The sequence below is a fragment of the Histomonas meleagridis genome (assembly GCF_020186115.1).
Source record: "Histomonas meleagridis strain 2922-C6/04-10x chromosome Unknown contig_55, whole genome shotgun sequence".
NCBI classification, from domain to species: domain Eukaryota; phylum Parabasalia; order Tritrichomonadida; family Dientamoebidae; genus Histomonas; species Histomonas meleagridis.
Window position 1 is genome coordinate 274,448 of NW_027150898.1, and position 25,246 is coordinate 299,693.

At 29.0% G+C, this 25,246-nt stretch overlaps 8 protein-coding genes across 8 annotated transcripts; 3 read left to right on the plus strand and 5 right to left on the minus strand.

Moving 5' to 3' along the window:
- Positions 1 to 1,914: 1,914 nt before the first annotated feature.
- GO595_007652 (putative serine incorporator) lies at positions 1,915 to 3,030 on the minus strand (the record flags this gene model as incomplete). Its single annotated transcript, XM_067921139.1, has 1 exon — positions 1,915 to 3,030. One exon carries the CDS (start codon positions 3,028 to 3,030, stop codon positions 1,915 to 1,917), a length of 1,116 nt encoding a protein of 371 aa, XP_067772215.1.
- Positions 3,031 to 3,737: 707 nt separating this feature from the next.
- GO595_007653 (uncharacterized protein) lies at positions 3,738 to 7,941 on the plus strand (the record flags this gene model as incomplete). Its single annotated transcript, XM_067921140.1, has 2 exons — positions 3,738 to 5,520; positions 7,253 to 7,941. 2 exons carry the CDS (start codon positions 3,738 to 3,740, stop codon positions 7,939 to 7,941), a joined length of 2,472 nt encoding a protein of 823 aa, XP_067772216.1.
- Positions 7,942 to 9,051: 1,110 nt separating this feature from the next.
- GO595_007654 (TPR Domain containing protein) lies at positions 9,052 to 10,983 on the plus strand (the record flags this gene model as incomplete). Its single annotated transcript, XM_067921141.1, has 1 exon — positions 9,052 to 10,983. One exon carries the CDS (start codon positions 9,052 to 9,054, stop codon positions 10,981 to 10,983), a length of 1,932 nt encoding a protein of 643 aa, XP_067772217.1.
- Positions 10,984 to 12,100: 1,117 nt separating this feature from the next.
- Positions 12,101 to 12,472, minus strand: GO595_007655 (ribosomal protein L29; the record flags this gene model as incomplete). Its single annotated transcript, XM_067921142.1, has 1 exon — positions 12,101 to 12,472. The coding sequence occupies one exon, from the start codon at positions 12,470 to 12,472 to the stop codon at positions 12,101 to 12,103; it is 372 nt and encodes a 123-aa protein (XP_067772218.1).
- A 1,914-nt stretch (positions 12,473 to 14,386) lies between these two features.
- Positions 14,387 to 14,749, minus strand: GO595_007656 (uncharacterized protein; the record flags this gene model as incomplete). Its single annotated transcript, XM_067921143.1, has 1 exon — positions 14,387 to 14,749. One exon carries the CDS (start codon positions 14,747 to 14,749, stop codon positions 14,387 to 14,389), a length of 363 nt encoding a protein of 120 aa, XP_067772219.1.
- Positions 14,750 to 17,661: 2,912 nt separating this feature from the next.
- GO595_007657 (M18 family aminopeptidase) lies at positions 17,662 to 18,609 on the minus strand (the record flags this gene model as incomplete). The annotated part of the gene is made up of 1 exon (XM_067921144.1): positions 17,662 to 18,609. One exon carries the CDS (start codon positions 18,607 to 18,609, stop codon positions 17,662 to 17,664), a length of 948 nt encoding a protein of 315 aa, XP_067772220.1.
- Positions 18,610 to 23,342: 4,733 nt separating this feature from the next.
- GO595_007658 (uncharacterized protein) lies at positions 23,343 to 23,807 on the minus strand (the record flags this gene model as incomplete). The annotated part of the gene is made up of 1 exon (XM_067921145.1): positions 23,343 to 23,807. One exon carries the CDS (start codon positions 23,805 to 23,807, stop codon positions 23,343 to 23,345), a length of 465 nt encoding a protein of 154 aa, XP_067772221.1.
- Positions 23,808 to 24,295: 488 nt separating this feature from the next.
- GO595_007659 (uncharacterized protein) lies at positions 24,296 to 25,246 on the plus strand (the record flags this gene model as incomplete). Its single annotated transcript, XM_067921146.1, has 1 exon — positions 24,296 to 25,246. The coding sequence occupies one exon, from the start codon at positions 24,296 to 24,298 to the stop codon at positions 25,244 to 25,246; it is 951 nt and encodes a 316-aa protein (XP_067772222.1).

Below are 25,246 nucleotides of genomic sequence, written 5' to 3' on the forward strand. Positions count from 1 at the left end.
GTGATTTTTGCGATTTCATTCTGTTTCATTAAACCGAAAAGTGTCTCAAGATATTAACGTCTTTTTTGTACGATCGTCGAGTGTATTTAAATACATTTGCAAACTATTGTTTATTTTCCGAGCAGACACCTTTTTTTCATAATTTTTTTTAGAATTTGATGTAAGAATATTAACTTTGAGATTCAGTTGAGCTTGGTGGATCTCATCAAATTTATAAAAAATTGAAATCACTAATAATAGCGAATTTTAATATGTTTAAAGTAGAACAATTTGTGATTGTTTCATTCTAATCGAATAGAATCAATGTGATTTAAAAGGCCCTCCATTTTGAGGATTTCGAACGATAGGAAATTTGAGTAAGAATAGAAATGTCACAATCGGGCACCCCATCTCGGGACTTTTAGGTTAAGTACACAAAACAGTGAATCACTCGGGAAATTTTCAATACATTCGTAAATATGTATCATAAGTTCGATCAATATATCACACATTGCGTATAAACACATAAACAAATAATATTATATAATTAATATTTTTGAAAATTCCAATTAAAATGATGAGATATTGTATGCATTAGACCATAAAAAAAAAAAAAAAAAAATTATTCAATATCCTCCATTGATATATTTCACTTTAAGAAAAACCAATGAATATTTCAGAACGGAAATTAATCGAACACAGAATAAGAGAGATTTTGTCACATCACATCATGTGAATAATTATTATATTGAACTATTCTATCACATGTATGAAGATTTCCATGTTAGATTATAATGTGAAAAATAAATACTTTTATTGTATTTAATAAACTCAAGATGAATATCATTTTTTTCCATAACATTATTTCGTTAGATTATTGTGATGATTATTTTCACGAAAATCATCAAAAAAATTTGAAATATAATCAGGAAACGGTATAATAGACAAAAAGTATTGATAATACACATCAAAAATATTGAATACAGAACGATTAAAAACAATTCAATTATAAAAAAAGAAATCATATTATTTTTTAAATTTAAAATATGTATACTAATACTATTTATTTAATGCAAGAGAATTATATTTAAATATAAATAATAATCAGAAAAATATATTTGAAAACAGGGTTTTCATGTTCCAATTTATTAGGTATTTTCTATGTTTTTTGATCGTATTTTCTTGTTATAAACATTTTTATCTCCAAATTAAATGATAATTCACTAAAATAATATAGCAATATCAATTGTAATTATAAATTTGTTTATTATATTTCAAAATCAATTTTCATGATTTTTTGATTTTAAAATGAATAGAACTCGATATTGACTGAATATAAATCAAAATTAATAAAAAATTTAAATATATCATATAATTCTAAAAAATGTAATAGAGAGATTTTTCAACTTTTCAATTAAAAGTAAAATTGATTATCTATCATAAAAAAATTAAAATTAAAATAATTGAGTATTTAACAAAGAATATTAATAATTATAAATATTTTTTTGGTTTACAGATTAAAATTATAAATGTGTATTGATTTATTATTAACAAAACAATATTTTTTCGGTGGCGACCGTTTGGAGTACAACCTTAATAGGTTTTATATGTTTTTGACTAACAACTGCCTTTATGAGATTATACCCCACAAAAGATTAAATTGCAGAAAAATAATAATTTAGAATATGTTTTAATAATTTGTAATATGTTTTAATAATTTAGAATATGTTATAATAATTTAAAATATCTTTTAATAATATGGCAAGGTAGTGCTCTTGTTCATAGTCGAAATTCCCCTTATGAGGGATAACGATTGTATGCATAAATGGTCAAACAAAGTTCACACAATCCGAGTTATGACCTTTGCAAATTTTGTTTAGTTTACACGATGTCATATGACAATTCATTTGATCTCAAATAAAAATATTTTTATTTTCAAGAAAAGTCACGATCAGGGAAGAGCTTCGGTGCAATCAAAGTCCATGCATAAAGTAATTGTGCTACCCAAGATGATGCAAGGTTAATCCATTTTGCTACTAAACCCTTATCTGTTGTCCAGGCGGCTGTCTCACCAGTTTGTCCCCAATGTGTGACTAACATTGCCATATAGATACTTGCAAGTCCGAAAATCAGGTGGAAGAAGCTTAAAGAGAAAATTTGTTCTTCACCATTCTCATCTTCCGAGCAACATCCACAATCACAAACTTGTGCAAACTGATTGTTTACACTAAACGCAGAGTATCCCAGCCAAATCAACGAAAGGATTGAACCAATGACAGAAAACGCTATTCCATGTGATGTTGATCCATTATTTGTACCAGCCATTAAACCAGAGTATGTGAGAAATGCCGTATAAACACAAACAAGTGATGAAACAAATATTGAGCCATGGTCCATGACTAAAGAAAGTAAAAACAGAAGAAATGAAAGAATCAAATTAATTGAAATTATCAAATTATTTCCCGAACTACCTCTTCCGAAGAAGTAATATTCAAGTCCAAATCCAGCGATAGAAATAGCAGTAAGGAGAATTGTTAAGAAGAGCATCAATTTAATTTGATCATTATCAACTAACTTTTGGTTAATTTGATAAAAGAATTCGATTAAGAAAATAAGCTGAATCACAAGGTAAACACCGGAGACGTAAACAGCAGCTTTCATGTAGAAATTGAAAAATGGATCTGGGATGAACCAAAAACCAACAATAATACCAATTAAAATAATAGAATGGATCCAAAGGAAAGAAGTGTGGAACATGAATTGGGGAGAATCATTAAGATTCTTGTTGCAAAGAGTGAAAAGTGAATGTGCAATAAACCAGATAAATAGAGCACATGTTATGCGTGCAACAAATGAAGCGCCAATGTCCATGCCTGTCTTGTATATAGTAGAAATAACTTTTGCAATCCACGTATGTCCAGTATTGTAAAATATAAAGCAGAAGATTCCTGCAACAATGAATTTAATAATGTAATAAAGATTAGCTTTTTTAAGAGAGTGTTTTGCGTTAGATTCAGGCTCTGAGTCAACATGTAATTCTTTGTATTCCATTCCTTTAAAATTTGGATATTTTTAATTGAGTATAAAAACCGTAAAATTATAAAGCTTTATCTGATTGGACGGTTTTATTCAAAATTGGTAATTCAAAAATCTCATAGAATAATTTAAATCATTATTTTATGAAAAAAATCATATACCAAAATTTCCATTTAGAAATTCATATTTTGCTTCAAAATAGCTTCTTAACAAAATACCAAATTTTGTTGTTGTTATGTGAGAAAAAAAATGGGTGAATATTGTTAAAATTTGATTAATATTTTTTGAAAAGATATTGAAGGTAAAACCTTTTAAACAAGGTATTAATAGCAATTAGTTATTAAGTCGTTTGTGTGATTCCTAAAATATAATGCTGTAAAGCACAAGCAAATGATCTCTTTGTTTTGGCATTTTTCGGTTACTGGCAAAATCTTGCTTGACCACAAAATCCAAAAATGGATTTAGTTCAAAGATTTACTTTCCTTTTTTCAAATCTAATAACACCAAATGAAAATTTTCAAGCAGTACAAGATGAAATTATTCAGCACATTCAAAATCCTCTTGCGATTTTTCCATTAATTCAAATTGCAAATGATCATCAAAATCAAACAATTCAACATTATGCGCTTATTTTTGCACGACAATATTTCTCTAATGTATTCGAAATGGAAGATAAATCTCAATGTCCTGATTATAGTCAATTGAAAACAGTATTATTAGAAATGATACCAAAAGAACCAAATGCACAATTGCAAAGAGCAATATGCGATGTCATTGATGTTTTTGCTACAATTGTAATTCAATATTCTACTTGGCCCGAATTACCAATATTTTGTTTTAACCTTATTTTACATTCCAACTTCAATGCAACTGGACTTTATCTTCTTAACTGCATTTACCAAGCTCTTCCAGACGAAGAGCAGCAAAAGTATTTTGTTGAATATGGAAACATTACCACTACAGCCATTGTTTCTGAAGACATTGACATGAGGATCCAAGGAATTAAAGCACTTGACACTATTACGCCTCTAATTGTTAACCCTGATGATATAATACAGATTCCAAATTTGGTTGCATCACTTACAACTGCAGCACAAACAGCCGTCTATAAGACACAAGATGGGAATGAATGTGCTCTTCTTTTCGGTACACTTTCCGATGTTCTCTTTGATCGTTTTCCGGTACTTATCGAAGTTTCTCCATCATTTTGTGACTTTGCTCTTTCGCTTACTGATAACAAAGCGATTCCTTTAACAATTCGAATTTGTGTGCAACAAATCCTTGATGATGCTCCTAAGTTTATACCAAACTATTTTGAAGCACACCTTCAAGAATTTATCCAAAGAACAATTACACTTTCAATCGAAGCATGTTCACTTGAACGAGAGATGAACACGTATATGTTTCCGCAACGTTTCTTTGAAGTTCTTTCCAGTAATGTTGATCAATATTTATGTTATGAAGTTGTTATTCAATGTGTTGCATCACTTATAAAAGCTAATAATCCGATCATATTACAAGTTGCAATATATGTATTATCATGTTTTATAGAGAATTGTTCTGATGCATTAGCAGATTCACCTACAGATGTAATAAATTTGGCACTTAGTGGACTTGATTCTAATGATATTCTTGTATCATTATCAGCTGCTGAGTTAATTATCCAAATATCACAATATGCATCTGCATGTATTTCATCTAATTTAGATAATTTTGTACGAATATTAATACCAAAAATGATACAATATAATTTTCTTGAAGCATTAAATTCTATTTTAATTAACTCTGAACAAGTTACAATATATTTACAACAATTAATTGAATGTTGTGTACAATTACTTTCAAGTAATTTTGAGTTTAAAGAAGAAGTCATTGAATGTATCATTAATTCATTAACTAATTGTGATATTAATGAGGAATTATATTCCGTAATTGCGCCAACACTTATTAATTTAATGATTCAAGATAATTCATTAATAGAAGTTATATATCAATGTTTCGGAGTATTATCAAATACTTCTCCAAGATCAATCATTAATAATCTTAATGAAATAACACAAATAATGTTTAATTCCGGAATTTCACAATTAGGTGCATTACCTGCATTATTATCATTTATCGAGAAATTCCCAATATCAATGCAACCATTTAAAGATCAATCAATACAATTATCAGTAACAGTATTAGAAACAGACTTTGAAAACATTGATGAAGAAATAGTTTCTAATGCAAGAGCTGCATCGATACAAATATTATCATATTTATGTCCAACTAATTTACATTTTGTTGAAATATTAGCAAAAATGATTCCATCTATATCTAATAAAGATAAACAAAGTTCAGCAATAGCATTTTCTAATGCTATTCCAATGTTATCATTACATACAACACTTGATCCAACACCATTTTTATTGGAATATTTAAATGAATTACCTGATTTAGAAGAACCTGAATCAGTTATGTATAACATTGAGACAATTATTTCAATTATATCATATTTCGATCGTTCGATTACATATAATAATAGTGAAATTATAGCTAATTTCATACTTAGATCAATGAAAGGAGAAATTAAATCATTACAAAAAACAGAATCAAAACAAACATCGGAATCAATTATAATACCGGCAATATATCATTTGTTTAATATATTTATAACTATTATGGGTAATGACTTTGTTCAATTTCTTGGACCATTTCAAGAGAAACTTATTCAACAATTATCATGTAAAAATAGAACGCAAAGAGGTTATGCAGTAAATGCATTATCATATTTAGCATCGATTCTTAAAAATGCTGATCTTTTTAATATGGCGCTTACACAAACATTTCAACTTTTAAGAATTACACATATATATTTACGGATTAATATAATTCAATCTTTATTAATAATGATTAGATTTGATCCAGTAATAATTTCATCACAACAAGAAATTATTAGAAATGTTATAAATCAAATTCTTACAGAAGGTAATAATAGTTCATTAATTCTTTATGAAATCACAGCTGCGCTTTGGTGTAGATGTATAATTAGTTATAATTGGAATGTGTCTTTGGATGATATTAATATCATTTTAAATAAAATTCAAATAGATATAGATGAAGATGACTTTAATAGAAGTGAAGATTTCGCTTTGCTATGTATGAAAGTTTTGACATCTGTAAGCATAGAACAATTTGCAGTTGTGAAAAAAATAGCATTAAGAATAATGACATTACCTTTGTGGAATTATAAAAGATTAAATGCGGAGGTGATAGAATTCGCAAAGAAAATGTTAAATATGTCATCAGATGAAATGAATTTTTTGCTGGGATATGATCAAAGAAAAATTACAACTGTGATGGAAAGATTACAACAAAATTAATAATAATAATACAATAAACTGTTTTTCTTTTAATTTTTTTATTTTATTTTATGAATAAAAAAATGATAAAGGATCAAAATATATAATAAGTTTTATTTGATTGATTAAATATTTTCTGATAGTGTTTCGTAATACTTTTGTTTGCAACTAACAAAAAGATTGGGGTCAAAAATTTATTGTATTTTTTTTATAATATTTATGTGATCACGATACTGGAGTCTTGATAGAACCCCACAGGATGGAAGGGATTGATAAATTGATATATCTGATTTTAATCTCAGAAAAAAATTATAAAGTTTACTCTAGAGTAAATCATTCAAACATATGACGGTTATACGATGCTTTACGTTCGACAAACCGACGTTATCTGACAACGGTTTTTACCCAAACGATATTATGCACGTTTGTCAATTTTACATAGAATTAACTGCAAGAAATTCATTGAAAATCGATTTTTTAACCCACAAATCGAAGAATGTTTTGGGCTTTACTTAGTCTTTCTTTTTCTGATTGGCAAGTGGATTCATATCCTCATGAAGGAGAAAACATTTCATGTGGTGATATATTTTGCACTGGTCTATGTATGAATTATATTAATCATTCAAGAAATACAGAAGAATTTATTCTTTTTGAAAATGCTTCTTTCTGTTATACAGGCAATTATGATTTATGCTATTCGGTCAGATACGTGTATTATTTATGCACCGGTGTATTTTTAATTCCAGCAATTCTTGTGTCTATCTATTTATGCTTCAAAAAATGTTTTATACTTCGAACTTACAGTTGCTGCGAGTTTGTTTCAATGTTTGTTGGTGCAATATTTGGACCTGGAAGTCTTGGTATCTTTATTGCAGGCCTTTACTGCATTGTAGCATATGATAACAAGTTTGAAAACTTAGCGTCCGGCTTGATATCAGGTTTTGCAGTATTATTTGTAATTGGCATACTTTGGATGTTAACAATTTGTCGTATAATTCCAACGACATCCTATCATTTCATGGGGAAAGACATTTATACCCTCAACGAACTGACAGAAAAAATCACAGACATTCGAACCACACCACCAATCTATAAAATCTTTCACGAAGCGCATGATGTGCCAAAAGAATTCTATAAAAATGCGGAATATGTCACATGGGAAGAGTATGAAGAGGTTGTTTCTATTCCGACAGATACCACAATATGCGTAATATTCGAAAGTGAAATTTATTGGAGCGATGCAATGATAAATGAGCTGGATGGCATCAAAAAGGAAAACAGTGGAATCTTTTCTACAAAGGTTTGTCTTGACGCGAATTTGGACTCTTTGATTGCTGGAAATGATATTCCATTTGTCGTCAAGTTGTTCTCGAGGCGCTACATGAAGGTGCTTTACATAATTCTGATCATTTTGTCGTGCTCATATTTAATGGACTTGATATTCTTCTCAAATTGCCAAGTGATAATTGTGAAGACTTCCAAAAGAGCTGACATAGAGCCAACATACAGAGCGAAGGCAGGGGAAAGGGACCTCGAAGCTGCAACTTACATTTTAAATGATGGGAAAGAGGAATGCCCGTAAGGATAATATGTTCTTTGTTATGGTTTTAAAATATTTGGATATATTTGTTATTGTTGAAATCAAATTTGATATTACTTTACAAGAGTTTAATATTGAACAGAAATTTCTTCACTATTAATGTAAAAACATTCCGAAGATTTTATATTGTTAGAAATGTATTCTTATTTTTTTATTTTTTTGAAAATTGCACAGCAATTCATGATACCAGGAACAGTGTTATGCCCATCGATGGAAATTTATCCAGGTGAAAAACAAGGTAAGTTTAGGTTAAGTGGTGACGAAACAATATTCAATGAAAAAGGCGAAAGCAAAATATCAAATTCTGATTATGCTGTTGCATTGATTGATGAAATAGCCAATGGTAATTACATTGGAAAACGCTTCACAGTTGGTTACTAAATAAGTAACTAACAATTTATTTTATTTTTTTTACTAAGTATGGATAATTGAAACATTGTTTCAAATAAAAAATCCTAAATCCTTTTGTATACATAATATATTTCTGAAAATTATATAAATTATGTTAGCACACAAATGGTTTTTATTCCTTAATGCTAATACATAATAACAACAGATAATTATAATAATAAACACCAAAAAAAAAATAATAAACTTTGCTAAAAGCTTACATAAACATTTGAATAAAACGGATAAACTTAATTATTGATAAATATATTATTTGAATATGAAAAATTTGTTCAGATTATATTTCATTATGTTTTGAAAATTCAGGTTTTTTTCATCGAAAGTTAAAATAATTTGCATGATCAATATTAGTAACTGAAAATTAGAGAGTTCACTGTATCTAAAAACATTTATATTAGTTTCATATAATAAAATATATAAAGGAAATATTGGATGCAATAAATGTCTTAAAAATGTACTTTTAATATGAGAGATTATTTTTTCCTCTTAGTGAATGATTCCTCGTATCAGAGCGCAAAAATGAAAAAAATCTGCATCGCCCGGGAATCGGACCCGGACCCCCAGCTTGGCAAGCTGAAATTCTACCATTAGACCAGCGATGCTCTCGAAGATCTTAATCATTATATTTAATTTAGATATATGAAGAACGTATTAACCAAATAAATAACGTACAAATAATAACAAATGAGCGCAAATGAAAATTACACTCGAACAATCTACTCACTTATTGCTGATGAAAACTACAACGAAGCTTTACGGATGCTCACAAATGAACTACATTCATATCCTGATTCTACAGCAATACATTCTTTAATGGCATATTGTTATTGGCAACAAGAAGATTATCAAAAAGCTTGCCAAAGTTATGCCAAGCTTGTTCAATTAAATCCAACGAATGACAAATACAAACTTCTTCATGCTCAATGTCTTTACAAAACAGATCAATTTTATGAAGCAATGCGTGTTTCCTTTGGTGTTCAATCGCCTGAACTCAAAGAGAAAGTTACTCTTCTTCAAGCAGCAATTCGTTATGCTGAAGAAGATATCCAATCTTCCAAATCAATTCTAGCAGAAAGTGATCAACAAAACGAAAATATTATGTTTGACACAGCTGTTGTTTTATTTAAGGAAGATCGTATCGAAGAAGCTCTTGAGAAATTCAATGAAATCAAGCGAGTACATGGATTTATTCCTGAAGTTGCATATTGTATTGCACTTTGTCACTATCGTCTCAACCATTTTTCAGATGCTATTAGCTTTATAGCGGAGATCAAATCTGATATTGCTCGTAAACATCCAGAACTCCTTCGTTCTCTGGCTGGTGAAAACATTGACTTTGATATTGTTGGTAAGTTATCTCAGTTCCAAGATCTCTTCTTAGTTGAAACCTTCAATCTTTTAATGGCTATTGAATATGATCAAAAACATTATCGTGAAGCCAAAGATGCACTCAATGAACTTCCAAACCGTAGCGAAGAAGAGTTAGATCTTATCACTTTGCATAATACTGCTCTTGTTACAATGGAAGATGATCCATCATCTTCATTTTCCAAACTTAATTTTCTTCTTACACAAGAGCCGCCACTTTCGGAAACATTTCGTAATTTATTACTTGGTTATTGTAAATTTGAATATTATGCATATGCAGCGGATTTACTTGCTGAAAATTCAGACCTAGCACTAAAAACTATGGGCCAGCCAATGCTAGATTTCCTTGATGCCGTTTTATTATGCGCATCGTCCAAAGAAGAAGCATATCGAAAATTCGACGAAATCTGTAAGTCGAAAAGTGACATTTTACGCAAACTTTTATCAAAAATTGACGAAGCACGCAAAACACAAGATACAGAGCAGCAATCGCAACTTTCACTTGAATTTGAAGCTGTTGTTGAAGAGCTTATCCCAGTATTAATGGCACAAGCCAAAATATTTTGGGATTTAAGAAATTATCAACTTGTAGAACTTTTATTATTAAAATACCAAGACTATTGTTCTGACAATCGAATATGGAAACTCAATTTAGCACATACATACTTTATGCAAGAAAATAAAATGAATCAAGCGATACAATGTTATGAACAAATTGTTTTAGGCGAACCTAATTTACTTGATATTGAAGCCATTTTAGTTGCAAATCTATGTGTAGCCTATGTAATTACTAATCAAAATTCATCTGCTGATACATTAATTAGTCGATTAACTGATGATGAAGCAGAAAGATCAAAAGAAGACGAAAATGCAAAATTATATCATTTATCAATTCTACATTTAGTTGTTGGTACTTTATATTGTGCACATCGGAATTATGAGTTTGGAATAGATTATGTGTTTAAAGCATTTAACCCAATGCATAAGAAGTTAAACGCTGATACATGGTTTTATGCTAAGAAATGCTTAAATGAGATATTGAGGGCTATGGCGAATAGAACTTATGTTGTGCCCGACGCAACACTTGATAAAATTTTGGGATTTTTGGATGAGGTGGATAAAAATGGAAAGAAAATAGAGTCCATTATCGATATGACTTTGATGGCTGAAGAGGCACATGAAAACCAAACAGTAAGCTTCGAGGCAAGAGCTATAAAAGCAATGTTCTTGAGATTTTATAATTTTTAAATAAATTTATTTTGAAATATAATTGTCTTTTTTTTTTAAGAAATTTTATACTAAAACAAATAAGAACAAATAGGAGCTTTTGGTGAAGCTATTTTAGTGAATTTCTTCATCACAGGTGTCCCAATCAATAATTTTCCCCAATAAGATTTACAAAAAATAGACAATCAATGTCTCTTCATAATGAACTTATTCCGACTTGCCAATATTTGATTATTTTTTATATGATGAAAACATTTATTTTGTAATTAAGTATGCGACATATGTCATTTCAAAAGAGAACCATTTATTACTAATAGAAAAGCGTTGTATGCCCATGCTGATTAAGTTATTTGAAATTATTGTTTTTTCTGTTCATCACAAAGATACGTTTAACAATGTATTATATTATTATATTATAATGAAACAAAGAGTGCACAATTTAATAAAGTTCTTTGTGGTAACGAAATTCATTTAAATAGATTTGTGTTACTAACAGAAGGAATGAAAATGGCAACAAAACTTCACGCAAGGTATTTCGAAACAAGTGCATAAACTGGTAAAGTCATAAATGTTTTACAGCAATGTATTTGAACCAGCGAGAAAAGTGACATCACCGAAAGTAGCAGTTGTAAACTTCAGATTGTTTTATCGGCTTATAAATAAAACCGTAAATTTTATAAATGGTTTTAAACTCGATTCTCTTTATTGTTTCTTTAAGTAGTATGTCAGAAAACAAGATATTTTCATCATTTAGTCAATGGAATGTTATTAGCCTCATATCAGTTTCAATCTTAAGCTGTATATTTCTGATTTTAATTTTTCAATTTTGTTTCAAATCTACAACACCATCACAGGTTTTGAATGCTCAAGGTGGAAGCTTGCTAGATTATGAGTGAACTATATGTAGTGTTATTTAAAAGAAATTAAAATTAATCAAAGAAAAATGTATCTTGATATTATATGCCTTAAATGCCAGATCAAAAAATGAATATATTTTTCATTGAAGGATAATGGAAATAAAATAATAAAAATAGCTAATTTGAAAATCGCTTTTTCTTCTCATACCAAAACAAATTGTAAAAAAAACCAGTGGTATAAAAAATTAAGCTTATTTGATTGTTTAAATGAATTTATAAGTTTATGCCTTTAATGCATATTTAACCGGTTTAAGATACTTAGCACGACGTGCGGCCTTCTTAGTAAGCTTGTTTGCATACTTGGCTGGGAGAACTTTGCGTTGGGCCTTAACTTGCTTCTTGCGGATATCTTTTGGAATATGCTTCTTTCCATTGTACTTCTCAAGGAGAGCCTTACGTTGTTGCTCCATCAAAACAGTTTTGACACGAGCTACATCACGACGTACGTTCAAAATTTCTGATAATTTTTGACGTGAAGATGATGTAGCAATCTGTCCACGAAGTTCAAAAAGCTTCTTTTCCAATGTAGCAAGTTCTTCGAGAAGATCAGCGCGAGATTTTTGGATGAGTTCGTGTGCTTTGAGATGTCCCATAAAGAAGAGGTTGGACCAAACGTCACTTTTACAGACCGTTTATATAAGAAGAAAACGTTTAAATAAAATCTCATGTTCTTTGAATCAGCAAAAGCATTTCTCTTATCTTTTATGTTATCTGTATTAAATTATAATTTTTCAGACAATGGTATTCATAGATTTAATGGTTCATTCAAAACATGTGATGAATCAATTTTATTTCCAAAAGTATCTTTTTTTTCATCGACTGGATTCGAAAGTAATAACATCGATTGTATAATTTTACCTAATGAACAGAATCAAATTTCATCAGAAAATAAACTTGAATGGAAAGTGTCTCAAAATGGATTTCATACTTCACTAGAATTAGCATTTGAAATCAAAGAGTTTCCTGAAAGAGATTGTATTTATTCTCTCTTCATTCCTCCATCTTCATTTCTCGATGTTCCTGAAGCTGATGATCGCGAATTACCAGCACCACAGATCCCAAAGATACACTACTCACCACTCAATCAGACTAAAGTTGAAATACAACATAGATATCCAATTCCAGATGGAGAAACTCACAAAATTACCATATTTCCTCCAGATGTTTTTTGCATTAACTCAAAACAGCAAATCACAAAAATCAAAATGAGCAAACCAAACTCATTTTCACTTGAAGTTCCTGCAGCATCACCAAAATATGCAAATATTGTTTATATAGCTACTGCTGCTGCACCGATAATTGCACTTCTTGTACATGTTTGTATTATATTTTGTAATAAATATTTGACTCGTTCCCAAAAGAAATAAATAAATTAATAAAATTTGTTTTCACTCGTTTTTTTTTTTTTTATTATATGCTTTAAATGAATATTCGTATTAACCTTTGGAATGAACAGAATTTTAAATTTAAATTTTTGTATTTAAAAAAAATAAAAACAATTTTAAACATTTTACATATAAAGTTAGGCAAAGAGGAAAATAGTTGGAATACATTCAATATAAAGATATTAAAAACAAACTATGTGGGATTATGCATTGAAATCTTATTGATCATTTCCTGCATTTGATATATCTGTTGATTAATTGATGATGGATTTGCTAAAGCTTCAAGCTCCTTTTTGTCCTCTGATATTCTTCTTTTGAGATCTTCATTCTGTGCAATGATTGCTTTTTGATTCTGGATTTTTGTATCAATTAACTTACTTAATATATTGAAGTATGTTAATTGCGTCTGTGGAACATGTATTTCAAAGGGAGGTACTAGCTTGCTTAATTCTGGGATTTTCTTTAATATTTCTAGTAATTCTTCTTTTGATCCATTAAGGGAAAAATAACAATGACTAAAATCTGCGCCTTCATATTTAAATAAATACATACTATAAATAGAAGAACAAAGTGCTGCGAAAACATCTGAATACTGTATGTTCATTTCTTTTTTAAAATGGTATGTTTGAAGTGCTTGAAAAATATCACACGCACGAATCCCCTTATTTCCAATTTCGCTTTTTCTTTGGCCAAACTTGTCCATAATATTGATAATCGCTTCAATTAATTCAACATCCATGCCAATTCTTGCAAGGAACGTTTTTTAATCGTTTCACAGAATTTTCTTTCTATCGTTCACACGATAGGGCATTCATTGAAATCAAAATATCTTTTTATATTATATATTTTATTATTATGTCAAATATAATCAACATTGCTTATCTAAAGCATGAAATAATTTATGGAAAAGTTGTAAAAATCTTGAGTTTTTACTACAGTAAAATGAGTTCATTTAAATCTCAATTTTGAAAACAAATTATTTGACGATAGCGCACATTATCAAGACAAAAAAAATTTAAAAATTTGCGACAAATTGATGATTTATTGATCAACAAAACAAAAAACTTCTGAACCGCATAATTACACAATTCTTAGAGAGAAAAAGTCGTGATTCTTTGGAAATTAAATTGATTCAAAACAAAAATTAACGTCAAAATCAAAGTCAAAGTTTGCACCAACATCATCAAAGTTAATAGATGGTTCTTCTTTGATAATTGGAGCCATATTCTCGAGGTTTGATAATTCTTCTTCATAAGAAATTTTCTTTAAACTTGGAAAAACAACAACTCCTTCGTTAAGGCTAGGAGAAGGAGGCTCGCTGGTCTTAATAATGTTTGGGATTTCTTTTGATAAAAGATCAATACGGTTCAATGGAAAAATATGTCTACCTTTTTCATCAAGCTTATATTCTTTATAAAGAGATCCATCTTTGTTGTATACTTTTATTGAGCGAATGGCATTTCTTGTTTGGGAGAATCTTCCCATTTTGTGAAGTGAATAGATTTACGTTCTTGTCAAATTTGATACACTTCCAAAAAAAAGCCGTTGGGCCACCGCACTAAACGATCAAAAAGTATTCATTATGAAAGGAAGTGAAGTAACTTTTAATTGTTACAAATTTTATTTCGACACTATGAAAAAATTCGATAGATTTACATCAATGACTAGATTAATCAATCAACTCAAAATATCAATGCTTTTTAGCTTATACAATGTGGGAAAATAAGTAATGTTAAAAAATTCGTTTTCGAATATAAAAACCAATTTAATCATAAAATAATATTTTAATGCTGATGGTGGTTAACCACCTAAATTTCAGATTCCTCAGGATTGTTTGGGTTTATATAGGTGAAATGGTCATGACTTGTATAGAGTCGTGCAAGCAGAAGGTTTCAAGATCAAAATTGTTAGGAAGTCAAAATTTTTATTAACATATTGATGTATAGTAATTTAGTGAAATACATGAACAATTTATCTGTGATAATCACTTTCAAAGGAAAGATTGGAACTTTTTAATAAATTGGACAGGCAAAAATTCATATGGTTCATGTTATGAGTACAGTAATGAGAACATATAAGACCCTAGGATATCCGATAAATTCTATCTACCAATTTTGAGAAAAATTAAAAATTCTTTTCAAAAATAAAATTGTCTTTGCTTGCGATGCTTGGCAGTTAACTGTCATACGGTTTTGCACGGTGGGCAAATGGGAAAAATAAACGGTTACATGTCAGATGTCGTTCTGAGGTGAACGACTTTTTGTACGATCAGAGCAGTATTTTGAATATAACTAGCTGTGAATAAAACCGCTCTATGGTCAAATGATGAATATGTCAAATAATTTTGAATGTTCGTCCGGCTACGATACATTACGACAACTGTAGAAAATAACGGTATTGCGTTTAGGACACACGAACGGTATTCAACACACAGACATAGTCACGATAAAAACAATCAATATAATCTACTCCAACGCAATGTATAATTTTTAATATTTTCATTTATATTATCAATATTTCGAATCTATAATATATCCATCTGTGTAATATCTTTATACCTTGTTACATTACAAAGATCAGGATTGTATGTTAGATATTAATTTCTCACAATTTATTATTTGATTCAATATATAAGAATATTTTATATTTTTTTTCTTCTCCAAATTGTATACGAGACATTAAATATTCACATCAAGTCCATATTTTCATGTAATTTTTGATATAATATATTAATTCATAAATAAACTCGTAGTAGATTATTCTTAATTATGAATTCAATATCATTATGAATATACTAAAATGCTATGATAACGAAAAATATATCGAAAAATATGCACAATATGTGATTATCGTCGCTATAGCATGATGAGAATCCAACTCATCTCTCAGTGAATGTCAATTTGACAACTGTGATTGTCAAATGACAAATCCCCAACGAATTATTGAATTGCCTTCTGAATTGGAGGCGGACCACAGCATTCAAAAATTGTGTTCAATCCCATTACAAAATGTCCTATTCAATTTTGAATGAGAGCTAAATTTTAAACCGCCGAGATTGCCTGTCAATTTTTTACGAGTTCGTACCAACACAAAAAATTGAATGCCCTCAAATCTAACCGTTCCAGTAACAATATAAATCATAAAAAATTTCGCGATACATATAACAAAACTAGCTCTAATTAATATACCCAACATATCAAACATAATGAGATATTAAATTACATATTAATCATTGTTCATATGTATATAAAATTAGAAATCATTATTTTTTTAAGTTTTTAAACTGTTTTTATTGAAAATTATTGAGATAAAACTTTATCACACAATTTTTGTGGGGACTGTATTGAATTTTCAAGGGATTGAAAGATTTCAATCTTAACCCAGATATATCAAAAATAATAATTGGCCCTCATGCTACGCCAGAAGAAACATTCCCAAAAGAAAGCATTTTTTACAGCCGAAGAAGACCTGCTTTTAACTGAGCTTGTTCAAGCTCACGGGGGTGATAAAAACTGGAATGTAATTTCAGGTCTCATAAAAAATAAGAATCCACGTCAATGTAGGGATAGATGGAACAATTACCTTGACCCAAATCTAAACCATGAGGTCTGGAAGAAAGAAGAAGAAGAATTACTCATGCAAAAGTATTTTGAAATTGGGCCAAAATGGAAAATCTTGGGAACTCTGATGAATGGAAGATCACCATCTGACGTTCGCAACAAGTGCCTTCAATTACTAAGAGGCAAAAAGAATTTTTCAGCTGAAAAAAATGAAACAAAGAAAATTGATGATGAATCATTTTTCAGCGAAGTATTTTCGGACTTTGAAAAAGAGATTAGTTCTTTTGATCTCTTCTCTCAAGAACCTGTTCTTGATGAAATTTTTCAGTTTTGTTTCTAGGCAATTCTGAAAATCGGGCTTTCTTATCATGAAATCTCTCTCTCTCTCTCTAAAACTCTACTGGAAAAAAATTTTAGTTTTAATCCTCAGAGGAATCTCAAAAGATTTTAATCGAACAAAAAAATGTGTCAACCAACTATCAATTGAATATTTGTATAGCAGCGGATAGTTTTTAATTCAATTGGCCGATTCAAAAAATTTTAGATGAAACAATTTTTCATTGGTGTTAAATCTTGGCAATTGAATTTTTTTGTGAACTGTGTGTTTGTCAATATGAGGGTGGTTTATCCGAGCTAGGATAAAATTTTTATGATGCTCTTCGTGATAACAGAGAGCCCATTAAATAGGTGTTACATTTTAGCTGATATTAGCTAATAAAATATTAATATTTGAAAAATCGATCACTTAGTTATCAAACTTACAATCGAATAAAAATGAAAATACAATTTATTTTATAATGTGCTGCATCATGGTTTCTGATTGAGCTTGAAAACAAGTTAGCTAACTTCCAAAGTTTCTTGTATTTCTTCTGTATCTGTATACAATGAATTAATGGCATTATAAAAAGCAAATATATCTTTGTAAACTGCAGTTTCCCGAATGGATCCTGTTGAAAGAACCGGAAAACCAAAATCAATTGTTCTGATATTCATATTTAAAGATAATGGATTACTTATTGTTACACCGAAAAATTGTAAATCTTTTTGGTACTGTTTTTGTATTATTTGAGATTTCATTCGATTTTCTTGTATAATCTCTTCACCAATTGGATCTGTTTGAAAATTCCTTCTGAAGGAAAGATATAGAACAGGACCTTTTCCCAAATACCCAACCATGGAATCGCTCAAACCAATGAATCTTGGGTGATGACCTTCAAAACCAAAAGTAGCTATAATAAGAGATTTCGATTTCACTTCATCAATGTTTTTTCCTGAAAAAATCGTGCTAAATAAACTATTCAAAAAGTCGCTTGATGCGGATGTCCGATAGAGGCCCGAGTGCCCAAAAGCAGCAAACATTTGAACTGTTTTAGTATCTTGCTTAGCATCCAAAAATGCATTAAAAGAAGCAAATGCAGGGGCAAAAGTTGACAAACGTGATGAGTAGATAATATTATTATTTGTGCTTGCAGGTTGTGCATCATCAAATTGAAGATCCCAATCAATTATATTTTCTTCTTTGCATTTTAGTAGAGAAGCAATGTATGTTTTGAGTTTAGTTTTTCCTATAATTGCATTAAAATGTTTTTCTGAATCATATTGTGGATGACATGAATTATTAGGAACAAGCTCAACAGAAACACTTGGGATAATTGCAACACCTCTTTTTGAATCTACATTTTTCCTTTTGATCTTTCCTTTTTTCCCCTTGATAAGAACAGACCCAGAAATTCGTAAATCACGATCAAGGTATGTTTGCCATCTTGCAGAAGAAAAATCACTCATTGCTAGACGTAGCATTTGAATTTTACCATCTTGAAATTCATAATTTTGCTTTAATTTTAAACAAGGATTATCAATACATGTTCCAACAATACATGCTTTTTCATATCCTCCAATATTGTATGCTATTATAGAAGCATTATCTCTTATAATAAATCCTTTTTGTGGAATTGTAATTGATTCATTTTCCTGAATTTTTTCAAATCCATGTTTTTTAAGTTTCTTTTCACAATAAGAAACAAATGCATATTTGTTTGTAATTTCATTCATCAATTTTAAAAGAGATTTTGGTGATTTTTTCATATTTTGGTTTAAACGGTCACTTTCCCGCTGCTTCAGATAATGATTTCAAGGGACATAGTTGTACACTTTCAAGGATCTAAACTTTGGTGTGCCCTTGTTCACACAGCAAATTTCGAAAAAGTGATAGTACGTGGTGTAGCTTCAGTAGCCATTGATCGATTTAATAATGTTTTTCATAAATCAATTAATATATCAGATGTAAAAATAGGTATCATTCAAAACTTTGATGATATAGAAATTATTGAAAATCCCGAAAATGAAGAATTAAGTAATAATCCAAATCAAGAATTAATCATCTATTTACCAGATTATGATGAAAATGCGCCTCCTCCACCCACCATTCTTACCAATGAAGAAATTGACAAATACAAAAAATTATCATCTATGTTTTATCAAATGGAATATTATAGTGCTGCATGTGATTGTAAGAACATAATTCAAAGCGCTGCTACAACATCAGCGCCACCATTTCATACTGAAACGCCAACCATTAAATTAGAAACCCAAAATATTTTTTCATCATCTGATTCCAATTCATTTGATCTTCAACTTAAAAATTTGCTTTCATCCAACATTCCCACCTCTGATTTTAAGCGTCGCTTACAAGAACTATCCAAAATCAATCCACATAAAATCATTGAAGTAATTCTCCATTATTATGAATGTTATGATTTAATACCACAAATTTGTTTACAAGATGAATCGAACACGAAATATCTTTTAGACACAATCACACTACGATTAAACACGAAATCATTATTATTATTAACCGAAGCATTTGTTAATTCTGGACAAATCGAAACGACATTACATATCTTAAGTTTACCTAATCATGACACAACGTTAACAGATGTTCTCTTTTTTTTGTTTTTCTTATTACAAGATTATCAACTAGCTCGAATGTATAAAGCGTTATTAATCTTTTTTAAGACATATTCGATGCGGCAAGTTGGGAATATTAACTTAAATACTATTTTTGTGATTCTTACAGGTATTAAACATTGGCCATCGCATCAGTTTTCATCCAACACGAAAGAACAACGTAAACGTGATATAATCTCACAGAATGATAATGTTGTTTTTTCCATAATCCAAATGACGGCCATTTTCTTATTTATAAGTGGTGAATTTAATCGATATAGTACACTGATGACATTATTAAAGCCTTATAATACACATCTTGAACAAATTGCTAAAAATGAACGAAAAAATTCGACGTGGAATTTCCATAAATTTTCATGCGCAGCATTTTCGAGATTTCGTCCACCGATTACTACTAAAAGACGAATATTCGCATTAGGAGATGAATATATATTACATTGTAGTTATATAAAAATTCCAACGTTTGGTAATATTATACCACATCCAATCCAAGGATTACAAATTAATGACTTAAACGAAGAGAAAACTTCGTTCCAAAAGTCAGCTTTCTGGAATAGAATTAGAGAAATTGTAACTTTCGATATTTTGATTTTGTCTTTGGGAACAAATGATATTAAAAATTATTTGCCAATGTGTATGATGTATAACTCTGAGGTAACTTTTAACTCTTTCGCTTTAATGACGATAAAACAATACGTTTGGTTACTAGAAAAAATTCATTCGATGTACCCAAATGTGAAAATTATTATACACTCTTTGTTTAACTTGCAAAGCGATATGTTTTCGGATTTTAATAAAATGCTGAAAAAAGAATTGCCGGAATTCGTTAAGTATTTGGATTTGGAAGTAGACCCGGAAAACGTTTCAAAATGCGCTTTCTTTGGAAATGAAAACGAATCAACAGTAGACTACGCAAAATTGTTCTTAACAAAGTTCGCTGAATTACATATAAAATAAAGATAATAATAAAAATGTGATTTGTTATATGTAGTGGGAACAAAATAAATAATAAAAAGTTGTTCATTATTAACTTTTGTGCAATTCTTTTTTTATCTATAAACATAATATACAATATTTTTTAATTTATATGAATTAAAATTTCGTGAAAAGATTTACTCTATTGAGAAATTACCATCATTTCTACATTGATGCACTGAGTTGGCCTTTGGTTAAAATTTGTTTACTGTTTCATCATCATTTTCATGTATATTTTGTAAATTTTATGTTTATTCGAAAGAACATTACACTTTTTCGAACGATCAAAATGCATTAAGATTCGAACAAAATTTTTGTCAATTCTACCATGAAAAATCAAAGCGATTGGGAAATACTTTTATCACTTGAAGGTATTATATTTAATCTCGATAAAATAAGTGTTGATCAGTCAGTAAAATCAATAATAAACAAATTTGATCATGATTACCCAGAATCTTTTAATAATATAGTAGCTCACATGGTATATGAAAATCTTGTTATTAAAATGAATAATGCTGATACATATTTTGATTTTCTGAATAAAATTGAAATGTTTGAAGAAAGAAACAATATTAAATCAAAAATACTAAAGGTATTTACACATATTCTTCAAAATAAGAATACTAAAGAAGCATATTTTCTGTTTGATTATATGATTGAACATAACATACTTGAATTAAAAAAATTCAAATTTATAGGTCCAGTTCAAGAACCATATTTTGTTCACTACTTGTCAAAAGAGGAAATTAAAAACAAAGAACAATATCTGAAGGCAAATTTTAGTAAATATGATGAACTTTCAAAGAATGATTGGGCACTTCATAAGAAGTTAATTAAAGAAGGAGTTAATCCAAGTGAACTTGCAAAAATAATTCGAAATGATGATTTAGAAAAACTTCAAGAAATATCATCACAAAATGATTTTAATTTTGACCAATGTATCATACCATCATTATATGAAAGATGTTCATTCATTAATTGTTTAGTTTCATTAATTGATTATGCAGCATTTTTTGGATCAATTAAGTGTTTTAAATATTTATTATTAAATGGAGCGAAAGTAAATAATACAGGTAAATATGCAATCGCTGGCGGAAATCTTGAAATCATTCATTTATGTGTACAAAATCATTCATCGTTTAAAGATGCATATGAAACAGCAATCGAATTCCATCGCAATGATGTCTTTCATTATATTTATGAAAATAAGATGGTTATAATCCAGAATATAGAAGAGTTAGGAAAGAAATGTACATTATATCATAACTATGAAATTTTATCATATTTAATAGAAAAGGGTTTAAAAATTTTGGATTTTTTTGTTTTCTATGTAGCTCAAAATTACAACTTATATCTTACAAGATATTTGTTGGAAAACAAAAATAAAGTAAATGTTATGTTTTTTACAGCAAAGGCAGGAAATTATGAAATTATGAAATATTTTATTGAACAAGAAAAAATGGATATAACTGTGAAAAATGTTTAATTTTATTACTATATATATGTTTTGACAATTTGATATTTCGTTATAATATTTGGAATTTTTATAAAATATTTGATACAGTACTTATTTTAGCATGTCAAAGTGGAAATAGTAAAACAGTTAAATTGATTCTTGGACAGAATGTAATTGATATCAATGCAAAAAATGTTAATTTGATAAATATAATATTTGTTTGAATAATTTGGTATATAAAAAGAATTTTTGGAATTTTAAAACAATATTTAATACTGCACTTATTTTAGCAGCTCAAAATGAAAATAGAAAAATAGTTAAAATACTTCTTGAACAAAATGGAATTAAATTTAATGAGAAAAATGTTTTTATTTTTTACATATTATTTTTTAAAAAATTTTTGTATTTCAAAATAATATTTGGAAATTATTTAAATTATTTAGAACAGCACTTATTTATGCATCTGAAAATGGCCATACAGAAATAGTTAAATTACTTCTTGAACAAGAAGAAATTGATATTAATGCTAAAAATATTCATTTGTTTTGTTTAATATTTATTTTAATAATTTTATATTTCAAAATAATATTTGGAGATTATTAAAATTATTTGTAACAGCACTTATTATTGCATCTGATAAAGGTCATACAGACATAGTTAAAATACTTCTTGAACAAGAAGGAATTGAAACTAATGTTAAAGATTTTTATATTTATTTTAATAATTTTATATTTTAAAATAATATATGGAAATTCTTTAAATTATTTAATACAGCACTTATGTGGGCATCTCGAAGAGGTCATACAGAAATAGTTAAATTACTTCTTGAACAAAAAGGAATTGATGTGAATGCTAAAAATATTTATTTGTTTTATTTAAAATTTATTTTAATAATTTGATATTTTAAAACAATATTTGGTAATAGTTTATAGTATTTGAAACAGCAATTATTTTAGCAGCTAAAAATGGTCATACAGAAATTGTTAAAATATATCAAGAAAAAAAGAGGTTACACTTAATATAAATAAATACTTCTAGTTAGTAAAGAAGAATTTTGGATGCTTTTAATGGTATTTTTATAACAACTATATTATCAAATCGGAGGAATTAAAAAAAAAAATTAGTGTCTGCGATAATGGTGAGAGTGGTGATGACGATGGTGAGAGTGTCGTGAAGGGGACCTATGACCTCTAGAATGTCGAGCTTTGGGTGGACTTTCAGGAATATCTTCTGATTCTGAAGAAGCATTCGAATACTCACTATCATAATCATCAGACTCGTCAGGCTCATCAGAGTAATCTCTAGAACGATCATCTATTCTTCTTTGTTTTCTCATATAAAATGGTGCAAGATCTACGCTAATCTTTCTACCTGAAATATATTCGCCATCAAGCGCATCTATCGCTTTTTGTGCAAACGTAGGAAGTGCATAACACAGCCAGCAAATCCTCTGATTATATCTATCATGATCAAAATATATATGCCTAATTTCTCCATACATTCCAAAAAGACAATCAATTCCTTCTGCAGTAAGGTCACCAATTGGAGAAATAACAATTGATTGGTTGTTCTTGAAAGAGCTCATTTTTTCTTGTATTGACTATCTTTGTTTGGACAAAAGGTCAAAAATCATTTTTCAAGCAGAACGTATATGTCAATAGATAAAAAGCAACTAAAAAACACAGATCTGTGAAATACAACTAATGATTTAATTTATTTTTCTTATAAGAACCATCAAATTTTACTTTATTGATTATTTCAAATTCATGTTTTCACTTAAAATCACATCAGAACAAATTGCCTAATCTCAGACTTTAAAAAAAATACATCAAAAACTCAAATTTTTTGAAACAATAATTAAAATGATTCAAGTATACACGTTAAACATTTTCTTTCTATTATTCAACCAATTGGCATAATTTTTAAGGCACTAAAATCTCATTACGATATTTTTGACAAACTGTTTCTTTACATTATCATTCCAAAATGCGGTTCTTGGATTGAGTGTTTTATACGAACAGACCAAGTCAAATTAAAAAAATGAAAAACACAATTGGAAGTAAATTCAAAAAAATGATATCAACCAAAAAAAATACAGCAAATAGCGAGGAAACCCCTGACGACGATAGTAACAAAGAAAATCCTGGTGATACAGATTCAATTATTCCAACATTTACAAAAGCAGATACATCATTACCGTTGGCGCAGCAAGCCAAAGAAAACTTTAAAAACTTCAAAAAGTATCTAGATTCAAATCCACCAGATCCTGCTTCTGATTATGATCACGTCTATCAAACAATGTCACATGCTTTTAGTGATTGGACTAACCAAGTTACAACACTTGAAGCAAATATTTCTGATTTATCCGCACAGATAGGCATATGTGAAGAAAAGATTAAAGAGAAAGAGAATCAAAAATCTCAGCTTGAAAAACAGCTTTCAGAACTTTCCAATGAAAAAAATCTGAAGCTGCGCGAACTGAAGGAACAAAAGTTGATAACATCCAGAATAGAAGTAAGGAATCAAATTTCTCCATTAAAACTCCAAATTAATGATCTAATCAACGAATTTAACAACATCTCTGGGAAGCTACAGGTAAATAAGGAACTTCTTTCTAAAGAATTGGAAAAAACTGATCATCTTCAAAAACATTTTGATGATCTTGAAATGAAAATTAAGGAACAAGAAGATAATGTTAGAACGGAAATCGAAAGGAGTGAAGCTGAAATCAAAAAACTGAAGGATCAAGCAAAGAAAGTGGAGATTATTGTTCCTGAACAAATTGAGCCAAAACAAACCAAGAGAAGACGTTCAAGCAACTACCAAGAAGCAGAAACCTTTGTCATTAAAGACAATGTTAAAGTAAGTCAAGAAGAGATCAATACTCTTAAATATATGATTTCTGAAATACAAAAAGAGAATGATAAGATCAAAAAGGAAAGAGATTCAAAAATGGTGGATATAGATTGTCTTTTGCAGGAGAATATCGGACTGAAACAAATGATTAGAGATATAACTGAATAA